This window comes from Bombina bombina, chromosome 2, assembly GCF_027579735.1.
Source record: "Bombina bombina isolate aBomBom1 chromosome 2, aBomBom1.pri, whole genome shotgun sequence".
Classification (NCBI taxonomy): Eukaryota; Metazoa; Chordata; class Amphibia; order Anura; family Bombinatoridae; genus Bombina; species Bombina bombina.
Window position 1 is genome coordinate 522,593,439 of NC_069500.1, and position 13,716 is coordinate 522,607,154.

Genomic DNA, 13,716 nt, shown 5'->3' on the forward strand with positions numbered 1-13,716 from the left:
TAGCTAATCAGTGCTCAGTCCTCTGTAAATTCACGTGCGCAAGCTCAATGTTATCTATGTGAAACACATGAACTAATGCCCTCTAGTGGTGAAAAACTGTCAAAATCCTTTCAGAGTAGAGGTGGCCTTCAAGGTCTAAGAAATTAGCATATGAACCTCATAGTTTTAGCTTTCAACTAAGAATACCAAGAGAACAAATCAAAATTGGTGATAAAAGTAAATTGGAAAGTTGTTTAAAATTGTATGCCCTATTTGAATCATGAAAGTTTTTTTTGGACTTGACTGTCCCTTTAACAAAAAAAGTGTATCAACATGTGACTTAAACAGCATGCACAAAAACTAAAGTGACAAGAAATCCCACATATTTCTTGTTGATTTAGAGAGAACGTTTTACAATTTTAACAACTTTCCAATTTACTTTTATTATCAAATTTGTTTCATTCTCATTGTATTCAATGTTGAAAAGCATACTTACTGGGAGCTAGCTGCTGATTGGTGGTTGCACATATATGTCCATTGTCTCATGTTATTGGCTCACAAAATGCATTTATCTAGCGCCCAATAGTGCATTGCTGCTCCTCCAACCAAGGATACTTAGAAAATAAAGGAAAGTTGATAATAATAGAAGTAAATTGGAACGTTGTTTAAATTTGAATGCTCTATCTGAATCATAAAAAACTATTCTTTTCATAATCTAATATTATAAAGACTCAGGTCCCGATTTTCAAAAACTTGCCGGGAAATCATCAGCTTATTTAATGAACATTATGTTGTAAAGTAAGTGTCTCTCCGCAAAAATAATATATAAAAGGGCACAAAAAATATATATATAAAGAAGAGCAAAAATAGAATCACAAAATAATGAAAACAGATCTATTTTCTTCCATAAAGGATTTTTGAAGAGGGGCGTTAACAAAGCTACTAGTGGGGCTGTATAAATATTGCTATTGGTTTATATTCTATTAACATGAAGAATAGTTGCTTATTTTCCTTGATAAATAAGGGCATATACTAATCCGACTGGATAAATGTATCTTTACATCTCCTAAGCTTGACCATGGAGAAGAGCAAACCCCCCCCCCCAATTTATTTGATAAATTTGAGTGCACAGATGCGCTTCTCTAAAGGTGAGCTGAGGAGAACCCATAGGAGAATTACCCTGAGAATTCTCCTTGCACTTGATAAATATTGCTCAAAGAATATTAGTGAAACTCTCCTTAATGAGATATACAATTCCCAAGGTAACACATTTAAAACAATCCATGAGAGGAATTGTAATTCTGATGAGGCATTTTATAGAATTTCTCCAGACAAATAGCTTTAGAGAATCAGGCCTATGTTTACCCTTATAAAGTCACTGAACTAGCATCTTATTCTTATTTTGGACAATGGATAAGGAAATTAGTTTAATTTTCAAATTGTCCCATGTTACACTGTTTCCATATCCTTTCATGCTTTCTGCCTTCTGCAGCTTTTTCCCTCCCCTCTTTCACGCTCTCTGCCCCTCTCTCTCATTTCATTAATAACTTCCTGAGCTGCAGAAACCAGTTAAACAACTTTCTCTCTCAATGTTGCCATCTAAATCCATGGGGATTAAAACAAGAGATGGGCAGAAAGACAGGCATATAGGATGGTTGTGAGAGGATGTCTGTGAGTGATTTTTGCTTTTGTTTCCTTGGATTGATAGTGGATGTCTACTAAGCTGTGAGTACAAAGTGTGCTGCTGCTGTGTATTTGAACATTTTGCTCAGAGTGGATACTTTTTTACATGAGTAAATATCTCTTATATATGGTCAGTAGTCTCATGATAAATTGAGGCTTCTCTTGCATTATGAATGGGTAGATTTTTTGTGTGTGTCCCCTTTGGATAAAGTGAGGGGTATCCCCATGTTGCAATAGACATATTGTTTATGCTATAGTAAAACCTTAATGCAAGCCTCTTTTTCTTCACAAAGGTGTGTATGGAATCCTGGGAATCCTGTACCCATGCCTAACTCCCTTTTTACTCTTTTACTCACTGTAATGACAGGGCTCTGTCTCTCTGTCTGTATACATGACTCAGTGCAAAAAGATACTCATGTGGTGTCTCCCCAGTTTTTACCTTCAAAAACACCACGAATATTGCCACGCTCCTCCCCACTCTCCCTTTTCATGCCTCTCAGGATAACCCCCTGGTATGTGCCAGGAGAGAGTGCAGTCACCACCCTTCAAATAAGTGCACAACTGCAGGCAGCTATGGCGGAAGTAACCAACATTATATCCAGCATGCTATCAGGTGAGAAAAGGGTTAATATGATGTATTGTATACTGTAATGCCAAGATTCATGCACGTGTATTACAATATGAAGCAGTGTGAGTCTGTGTATCTTTTATCACTGTAAAAATGTGTATTATGTGCTCAAATTATATTTAATATAGATAGTTTTGTGTAAATTTAGCCTCTATGTCCTGTGTCACTGCTTACTGTGCAAGGTGAAGAAGTTAGTATTCATATTGTAGGAAGATGTGCAATGTATCGCAGAATCACGTGCTCTGCTATCCTACATTACAACATTACAGTTTTGAAGAAAGGAAGAAGATAAAGAGGGGCGCATAAGTGGGAAGGTATAATCAGGGGTCAAGTCCTACAAAAAAAATGGTGGAAACTCGCCAAGACTTCCACCCCCCCTCACAATTACTATTGTTTTATATTTAAACACACACACTGTATTTATATGTATATAATCTATACACTTTCGTTAATGAAAGCAAATTAAAACTAATGAAGGGTTAAATGGTTGCTTTTGGGCCTGAGAATCCTCCTCTGTCACAGAGTCTCACACAGTTAAGGTGAAATAGTCCTATTTATGCTGAGGGGAGCTAAATAACCCCAGAACAAGATACACAGAAATGTAAGCACCATGTATGTGTTCCATACAGTGCGGGTTGATCACACAGGTTTGCATTTAGTGTATTGTGGGAAGCGTTACTGCCCATTACTAGAGGATCTCACTATCCCAGACTTTGCTCCAGCTCCACCCACCAGCAGTGTTTACTCAAGTGTTTCGGTTCTCTGTCCAGAGGGAACTTAGTTCCTCCTGCAAAAATAGTGCAGTAACTCCATTCCCATGTGTTCCTGCTCGACTTGACCCCTGGGTATAATCCAAAATGAACTTGCATGATTAGACAAATTATTTTTATTTTAAATAATTATTTTGTATTAACTTTTAACTACAATTTTGCATTGTTGTCTTGGTATAGTTTTTAAAAAGCTTAAGAGAGTAGGTTTAGATGCACAATTTTAAAGACATTGAAGGAATCATTTGCACTCATTAAATTGTAATACATGTATTTGAATAATTTATGATAGTTCATTTGTGGGATGGAAAGATAACACTGTTGTAACGCACATGTAATTCAAGTGAGACAGCTTTGATTGGCTGAAATGCATGTTTATTTTTAAAAGTTTAAAAATGGCAAAAACAGAATTAAATCTCTGTGTTGCATCAATAGATGTCATTTAATTTTGTTATAATAACAGGAGAGAGAGGAGGAAGGGGCTAATAGCACTCTATCCTACCTATAGAAGTAAAACATAAAACTAAATTGTATTTTGTTTATCATTAAAACGCAGAGAAAATCTCTGCCGATCACACAATGTACCTCAAATGAACCCCAAATCTCCCATAGAAATCTGTGTGTCACTCCCCTGTTTCTATGGGAGATTTGGGGTACATTGTGTGATCGGTAGAGGTTTTCTCTGCGTTTTAATGATAAACATAATACAATTTAGTTTTATATGTTACTTCTATAGGTAGGATAGAGTGCTATTAGCCCCTTCCTCCTCTCCTCTTCTCTCTCCTGTTATTAAAGGTTATCTTATAGGGGTAGCACCGGCCTGGGTTGGCCCTTTTCCTACCTATACTTACTACACGTAGTGCCAGTGACTTATTTTTCCTTTATTTCATTTTTTTATAAAATAAATGTTTTTAAAATGATTAGAAGGCACATTCAAGTTAATATATAAAAGGTTATTTTAGTACAATATTTTATATATAAGCCAATTTAATGGACAGTCGAGTCCAAAATCAATTTTCAAGATTCATATAGTGCATTTATTTTGAATTTATTTTTAAAATGTACTTTTAGCACCAATGCTGCTTTGTTCTCTTGATATTCTTAGTTGAAAGTAAAAAAGATAAGGTTCATATGCTAATTTCTAAGCCATTGAGGGCCGCCTCTCATATCAGTGCATTTTGACATTTTTTAACCACTATAGGGTGTTAGTTCATGTGTGTCATATCGATAAAACTGTGCTCACGCACGTGGAGTTCCTAGGACCCAGCACTGATTGGATAAAATGCAAGTCTTTCAAAATAACTTAAAAAAGGGATCAGTTTGCAGAGGCTTAGATACAAGATAATCACAGAGGTAAATAGTGTTTTTATATAACGGTGTTGGTTATGAAAATATAGGAAATGGTTAATACAGTGATTATCTAAAAAAAAAAAAGAAATAAACAATCAGGTGTAGAATGTCCCGTTAATTACTTTCTACTAAGTGTTTATCTCCTGCAAAAGTTGTGTTCCCGAACTAGGGATCCATGATTAGTCAACAATCACAATGTACATTGTGTTTAATTTATATATCTTTAAATTATTGCACTGATTACACTTTTTAAGAAAGAAAATCTATAAATAGTATAGAGGGATTCACAGGCACACACCTACACAAGCAGAAGATGCAGGAACACCAAATCTAAAAATCTGTTATTGACACTGTGCTCAAAGCACCAAAATGTCCTACAGGTGCTGATGACCAGTACAGTGATCACGGGGGCACTTCAAAAATATAAATTACAAATTCATTTTTATCCTCCTGTCTTGGTTAACCTTGAACAGACCCAATATGACAATGTCTGTGAAAATTTGTAATTCCATTTTGAAATTTAATTCGGATAAGATTTGTCAAGACAACGTTAACAATAAACAAACAGAGCTATATATATATATATATATATATATATATTTTTTTTTTTTTTTAAATCTATACACCTAATTATGTGTCTACAGACAGATGCATAATAAGTATGTGCTAAGGAATGCAATAATGCAACAAAAAAATAGATTATACACTACTGTCTGTAAGTACAGTATATACACGCCCTCCTCTGTAGCTCCCTGAAGTCTTGGACTACCTACAGTGCCCATGCTGAGTCTCTCCGCCTCTTTCTCTTTGCTGCTTCAGAAAAATAATTCTGAGCAGGGTTGCTTGTATACTTAGAAAGGGAGAGCACAGGCACTCTGAAGAATCTGCATGTGCCAAAAATTGTCCCTACCAAAGAGAAACAACACAAATGACATATCTAATAGTCTATGTATGAGGTAAAATGCTGTGACACATGACCCAATCAGCTGTTAGGACAACAGCATATGTGTGACAACAGAGACACAAATCACTGCAGCATTAAAAATCAGGTTGAGTTTATTTAGCATGACTTTACTGATATACCTCTCTTTTTCTGAAATGTCAGGATGTACATCTGTCCCTCCCTGTGGGTGATTGAGACGGGAAAGCTGGTGTTGACATTTTTTTTTGCATAATGCATATATAGAATATATATATATATATATATATGTATATATATATATATATATATATATATATATATATATATACACTTCTATACAAGCCATATTGAAACTTAAAGTGATATGCCCTTTAATATCAAAACTGCTAATACTAACTCAAAATCTCAGGCTGCATTTGAAAATCAAAATTAATATAGCTTGTTGAGGTAATTCCTACTAATCACTACACAATGCTATGGCATATCAAAACTAATGACAATAGATTTGTATGTACTTAGTGAAAGCGTGGTAGGAGATCATGATATAATTAATTAGGGGCATAAAGGGGTGTGACAGATTTAATTGACACACGTAACTCTAATAATATTAGTAGAATAATATCCCAGCGCAAAATGAAAAATAATTATCCAGTCTAGCAAAGGCGGAAAATAACAAACGTGAAAAACCTGTGGATCATAATTAAAATAGACAAGGATCCTATGGTTAATGTAATCTTTTTCTACAAAATTAAACATTCAATAAGTTCTTCTGCAACGCTTAATAACCCAAATAAATGGCACAATCAAATTGAATAAAATTTGGAATATGGTATTTTAAAAATAGTATATAAGTATTGAATTTTAGGGATGCTTTTATATATATATATATATATATATATATATATATATATATATATATATATATATATATACTTACACTATGCATTGAGTGTACACTGAATAAATTGATCCGTGTGCAAATTGAAAATATGTTTTTGTTCTGGATTTTTTTGTTCCTCGGCTGATTTTTAATCAGTGATCCACTTTTGATTGGAGCATTGAAATTTAGACAGTCTATGATGTAGTTTAAATAGACTTAAAAGGACAGTTTACCCTAAAATTTTCTCCACTTTATTTCCAATGATCCATTTTACCTATCGGAGTGTATTAAATTGTTAACAAATAGTTATTTTTACTTTTATTTTGGTATTTGAAATAGCTGATTTTGTCCTGTGGTATCTCTACCTATTCTAAAAGGTTCTATATTTAAGTATAGGTTAAAGAAAACCTGTGTAAACAGAGCGAGCAGAAGAAATTACTCTCCCAGTAGGAAGTAGAAGAAATAAGCAATAAAATGTTAATTTTACATTGTCTTAAGTATTGAGCTTTTGTTTACAGAGATAATATAAAGAAGCACGTCTGTGTACAGAAGGTGATACATTAATGATATTAGCTTTCCCTGCAAGCTCAAACCATTTTGATGGGTTGTAGATTTCAAAGAACAATGCCAGCTATTTAAAATACAAAACATAAACCTAAAGGAGCGATTTATCATACATTTTAGACACTGCAGCTGGTATAAGTAATTGAAAACACATTAAAGGACCAATAAATACAGTAGATTTGCATAATCAACAAATGCATGATAAAAAAAGACAATGCAAAAGCACTTAGGGGTAGATTTAACAATTGCCGGGCAAACATGATTCGCTGTAGCGAATCATGTCCATCGGACCGCTAAATGCTGACAGCATACGCTTATGAAATGCTTGTGCAATGCCGCCCCTGCACATTTGCGTCCAATCTGCCTTTAGCAGGGGGTGTCAAACATCCCGATCGTATTGGATCGGGATGATTGTAGGCACCACCTAAAAGGTGGTGGACAAGTTAAGGAGCACCCTTTGCCTGCCTTTTTTTTCCCAAACACCTGAAATCTTATATCTTTGAGCCTTTATAACTTTTGTGTGCACTATTTCTTTTAATAATGTTTATAACATGATGTTATTATGGGTGTAAGAGTGATTTGTAATGTATTTTTTATGTGTTTTGTGCCACTTTTTTTGTTTTACAAAACAGTTAACCAGAGCTCTGAAGTCGCGGCAATCATTCTAGTGTAAATCGCGATTGCGCTCAAGCGATTGCATTTACTTTTAACTCGTAATGTGAGCGGTAAGCCAGACGAGTGCAAACACCTGTAATAAACCCCTTATTGCTCGGGTGCAAATATTTGCGCTCTACTCGTAATCTGGCCCTTAATCTTTAATGATTCAGATAGAGCATCTAATTTTTAAATTCACTTCTACGCACTGCTCCACTATGATTGGTGTCTACATTTGTCATTGGTTCACCAGATGTGCTCAGCTAGCTCCCAGTAGTTATATGCAAGCAATAGTGCAATAATAAATTTCCTCTAATATATTTGAGAATTTTCTTTTTGCACTGTTATAGCCTTTACTGCAGGTGAAATCATCAAGCTCCTCATCAACTCCCTCACTCTCAAGCACATAGCTGACGTAGGAAGAATACAGCAAGTAACAAAATTAGCAAGCAACTGCAAAGGTTAAATTATTAACCCTTCAGCGTCTGTATAGCAGGACACCAAAGAGCACCCTTGTTTATATAGATGTTACACAGCCTGAAATTAGACAGTGATATTACATCAATATATTTAACCTGCTGACTACTGTGTTGGGGCTGCTGGAATGGAAAACAAAATATGTAGATATACTGAGGATTTGTTTTTTTATTTTAAACTTTTGCTAAACAACTATTAAAAAGTTTCACAAGTAGGTGGCATTTTATGGGGTAAATGGTATTTTTTAAAATCTTTGCTGCAGCAGTGATTGTGGACAGTAGGTGAGTAGGTCCAGAAATGCCCAAGCAAATCTGGATTTGTTTTTTGTATGTTGTCTGAATTCCAGTCCCATCACATCAAGAGCCTGATATCTTAAGCCCCTGTTAAGAAAAGCCTTGGTGTATGAATGGGGGAAATTACACATGTTCCAAGCTGTGCAACAAAATTGAGATGCCTCATCACCGTTTGTCTCCTACTCTCCCTGGCATTATATATGACATGGCTTCCCCTTACCTGACACCTGTCTACTCACTTCAACATAATAGAAGATCACAGATAAAGTTTCAGAAGAAACTTACATACAGTAATCAATAAATAATAACAGAGTAAAATTTAAAGCCACAGCGACCTCTGTGATGGGAGTACTGTCCTGCCCACAATATTATTGAACTAAATACAGGCTGAACTGAACATGGGACAGACTTAATAGACAGGGACAGGAAGTAAAAAAACGGGACTGACCCAGGAAAGGGGGGGGGGGCAATTGACAACTGTTAAATAAATAATAATATTAATAATAATATTAATAATATTAATTGTTAAAATTATCATAACATCTCCTAAAACAGTGTGTGGCACTGTGTTTAATTTCTTAAAGGGACATTAAACCCTTTGAGATGGTAATATACAATTATATATCATATATATATAAAAAAAAGTCTGCAATATACTTTCATTATTTATTTTGTCCACTATTCCTGTAATTCCATTGTGAAATTGTGAGCTTTTCAGTTCCTGATAGAAATTGAAGTGCAGAACACTTTTATATTCCCCACAGCCATTGGCTGCTCACTCTAGTGGCCTATTTATAACTCTCCCTAATTGGCCACAGCAGAGAAGGCAACCTAAGTTACAACATGGCAGCTCCCATTGTTTTATAGACATTACAACTTTACACTTATTTTGTCAGTATTTAAACAGCTAATGAAACTTTAAAAAATACATCTGCATGTTATTCTCAGACTAATCTTCTCTTTGAATGTATCATTCTTTCTAACATTTATTTAGTGTTTAATGTCCCTTTGATACCATCCCCCCAAAAATATGTCTCCTCGCTTCATGTAAGCTTCAGTTGCTTCTGAAAATCTAAGGACTATAGCAGTGTTTTACAACTAAATGATTAAAGTAAACTTCACTTTGAAATAAAAAAAAAATGGCCTAAGAATGTCGCTTTAGTCCATCCAGTGACTACAGAATGTTATTCTATGGAAGAAATTTACTAACAAACACCCATCTCAGAATTCTATAATGAATGGGCTCTATAGAATAACACAGAAGTAGGAGAGACTGGAGAAACTAAAAGTTTGGGATGTCTGCTGTATCTAGTTAGTGCAATAACAAAACAGTGTAAGATCAAGAGTGTAACTACAGGGTCTCAGAGGTCTTAATTCAAGACTGGGCCCACACCTCTAGGGGGTTATATAGCCCTGCAATAAGTACTGGTTTTAACTGCATCATCCCTGACCCCTCTATGTGACTCTCTACCCCCACAAAACAGGACTCATAGTGTAAGGGAAGTTCATGAACTTGTTTTTACCAACAGATTTGTACATTAAGGCTGTGCAGGTACCAAATCTGTGGTACAGATTAACCACAGGGGAAGTACGACTCACAATCACAGAAAATACGCTTCTTTTACTCATGTGTCTTATGTGGCTGCTGGTTCAGCTTCTGAAGATTTTAATCAGCCAGGAATGATGTGTTGAAATGTGGGCAACTATAGCAGCCTTTACCCTGGGGATCAGTGAGGTTTAGTTATATGCCTGGCTGAGATTATTATGGGCTATTATTAGTTTATAAGGAAAAGAGCAGTTGTGAGAATGCAGTGTTATATTGTCTTGGTCGGTAGAGAAGAGGGTCCAGTTTTAAAGGCTCAGTATAACATTTTCTTCCCTTAATGTGTTCCCAATGATCCATTTTACCTGCTGGAGTGTATTGAATGGTTTACAAATAGCTCTTTTGCCTTTATTTTATTATTTGAAATAGTTGCTTTGACAGTTGAAACTGACACCTATATTAAAAATGTCAATATTGTAGTATTGGCTATAAAAAGCTATGCAAACAAAAAGCAGCAAAAAAAAAAAAAAAAAAATCAACTTTCCAGGACTGAAAAGTGTGTTCCAGCAACATTGAATTTAATGAACATTTACCAGCATCTTGTCTGAAAACATTGGGGTCCATTTATCATTGTGCGGACGGACATGATCCACTATAGCAAACCATGTCTGCCGCACATCGATAAATGCAGACAGCATACACTGTCTGCATTTATCATTGCACCAGCAGTTCTTAGTGAACTGCTGGTGCAATACCACCCCCTGCAGATCTGTGCTAGCAGGGGGTGTCAATCAACCCGATCGTATTCGATTGGGTTGATTTCTGTCCGCGGTCTCAGAGCAGGCGGACAGGTTATGGAGCAGCGGTCTTTAGATATGTTTGTGGCGAGCCTGAAGGCTCGGCAGAAACACGGGGCATCAAGTTCGGAGCTTGATAAATAGACCCCATTGTCTCAACTATAGGCCTAAAGTATTATCTTGTAATTGTCAATTTCAGAGTGCCGGACTTCATGATACTGTAGTGACTATTGCTTGGTTTTTATCCTGCAGTTCGTACATCAGAAAGCCCCCTTCTCTTGAGCAGAGATATTAGCAGGTATTGCCGCTCTGTTTGGCGAGATCCCTCCCTACGCAATTACAATAGGTAAGTGATTGTATGCAAGCTCAGGCTAATTGTAGTTTATTTTCCATATCTAACTCTATATTGTTTTCCCAGATGTGGCTCCCTGGATGTATCTTATAGCGGAGAATCCTGCCTGGATGTTATGGTGAGCTGCTGGCAGAACTAAACATAGGAACATATGAATATTAATACATATCATACGTGTGAACAAGTCACATTCATTGATGCAGTCTTGTCCACAAAAATAATTCCAAGCTGAATGTTAATTTCCCATAACATGTTTCTTCATATGCTACACAGTGATTGCTTAATCTTTTCATTTATGTCTGTCTTTAAAGGGACATAAAACCCAAGATGTTTCTTTCATAGTCCAAATAGATCATACAATTCAATTTAAAACAACTTTTCAATTTTCTTATATACTCTTGGTATCCTTTATTGAATGAGCAGCTATGCACTACTGGGAGCTAGCTGAGCAAATAGGTAAGCCAATTATATGAGGTATTTGTGTGCAGCCAACAGTTAGCAGCTAGCTCCTAAACCTACCTAGGTATGCTTTTTAACAAAGGTTACCAAGAGAATAAAGCAAATTAGATAATAGAAGTAAATTGGAAAGTTGTTTAAAATTGTCTGCTCTATATCTGAATCATCATTTAAAGAGCCACAGCAGAGGAGATGTAATATACATGAAAGAAGCTTTTCAAGGTGTATGAACTACAAGAAAATGCAAATTTTGCTAAAATTCTTTTACAGTTTTACAATATTTTGTATGCATATCTTTCGCAATATAGTGCATAATTGTTGAGAAATATTCTGTACTATGTATATATAAACATCATTTTAACGTCTCTTTAATAGAGTTAGTATATATAGTTCTTCGATGATTCAGACAGCTAGAAATGAATGTTACAGCACAAGGGTTAAAAAGCTGTCATATCCTTCAAGAAAATATCCTTTGAAAATGAGCTGATGTGGAAGTTTTTCTTTTAGTCTTCTGCTAAGTGTTGCTATATTAATGGCATATTATAATCTTGTTTTTAAATGTGTGATTTATGTTTAGGAATGGGCATGATTTCATGAGAACAGATATCTTATTAGTAGGGACAATTAGATGTATTTAACTTTTGAGTGTGTTTTCTGACACCCCTATGTCCATTAGATTCCAGACTCTCACTTACAAGGGTTTGCAATTTGGCCAGCAAATGGGAATGAGCCAATTCAGATGATACCTGATGGGACAGGCGTTCCTGATACTGATTTTCTTCTGTATGTGAGGGTAGCACAGACAATAAAGTGTGCAGCGCAGGTAATGAGACATCTAATAATCACATAGCTATGGCTATCAATGTATAAAACTTATTTAATGAGTAAATAAAATAAATATATTTTTCTGTACAAAAAATTAGAAGAGGTCCTGTCAGTAGTGTATTTAGGTTTTGTGCTGCCCCTCCCCCCAGGGTTTTTTTTTGGCATATTTTGACCATAATATTCTTTGGTCAGGGTGTAATATGACTTTTTTCCAATGTTCACTAGGGTTTGCAAAACACTTGCATACACTTAAGTGGGTTGATTCTGAAATTATTTATCTTTGTCTCATTTTTTTACATCACAGAAACCTGACATTTTAACAGGGGTGTGTAGACTTTTTATATCCACTGTATATATATATAAAAAATATAAATACACATAGTTATGTCACCTGCCACTCAAAACAAAAACTGCTGCCCCTGCTCAATCAGCCGCCCTAGGCAAGTGCCTTGTTTGCCAAGGCCCTAATACACCCCTGGGTCCTGTATCTGTGTCAGTTTAGGTTGTCTGTACAATAGTACACACATAACATCCTAATGTTATTAGACAGAGAGGGGCACTTAGCATGCATTTTGATAAATCACTGCTAATTGTAAGTTTTTATATTTCAAAGTATAGTGTATAATTCTGTTTCATTTATTAGTTTTTCTATAAATTGTATTTCTGGTTTTGCAGGTTGGAGACTTTGTTTTAAACCAATTTTAATTTGTCTCAGTTCTATTTGACTCCACTATCTCAATCCATACAATAAATGTAACACATCCAATGTAAAAGATTAAAAAGTACACTGTCACAATTTTGAGGGCTTGTATGCCACAAACTATATGTAACTTTTTTGAGTGATATTCTTTTTTTTTTTAAAGAGACGTGATAGATAGATAGATAGATAGAGCATGCAATTTTAATCAACTTTCTAATTTACTTCTATTGTCAATTTTCATTTTATTTGTTCTCTTTGTATCTTTTGTTGAAAAGCAGGGGTGCAAGCTCGGGGGCATACACGTTTGTGGAGCATTATATGACTGTAGTTTTGAAAGAATGTTATCCAATTGCAAGAGCACTATGTGGCAGTACTATTTTTGGGTTTACTATACCTTTAATACCTTCATTAGTGATAATAATTAGGGGAATAACCTTGAACTCAAAAAAAGAATAATCTACACTGACATCAGTCTCTCTCACACACACATACTCATAGAGGTAATGAGATTCACTGTCTGGATCTTCTTGCATTGAAAAGATAATTTGTACTTCAGCTTTTAACAAAAGAGTTGTTTCTCTTTTATCTTTGAATCTTAACCAGCATAAAATTGTGAATTTTTCAGATTATTTATTTGGATAATTGACCTAAGATTTCTAGGCTTCGATGGCATAACTTTAGCTATCACTTTCTGTGTTAATGTCTCCAGCCTTCAGTTATTGCCTATGCCTCATTCTGTCAGTTGGATTCCTCTGGGCGCCCAATTGCTGGGGTTATTGTGTTCTGTATGGAGCGTCTCAAAGAGGGCGATTATCAGCACAGCCATATTGTTCAGGTGAGTTCTGG

At 35.3% G+C, this 13,716-nt stretch overlaps 1 protein-coding gene across 1 annotated transcript in view; it reads left to right on the top strand.

Annotated features, from left to right (window-relative positions):
• The first annotated feature begins 2,022 nt into the window (after positions 1-2,022).
• The window catches only part of CIROP (ciliated left-right organizer metallopeptidase), a 33,198-nt gene continuing 21,504 nt past the window's right edge, over positions 2,023-13,716 (top strand). Inside the window, exons 1-5 of the mRNA XM_053699953.1 lie at positions 2,023-2,275; positions 10,790-10,883; positions 10,956-11,007; positions 12,022-12,168; positions 13,580-13,705. Coding sequence (XP_053555928.1) covers positions 2,023-2,275; positions 10,790-10,883; positions 10,956-11,007; positions 12,022-12,168; positions 13,580-13,705 — 672 coding nt within the window. The remainder of the gene's footprint in view (positions 2,276-10,789; positions 10,884-10,955; positions 11,008-12,021; positions 12,169-13,579; positions 13,706-13,716) is intronic.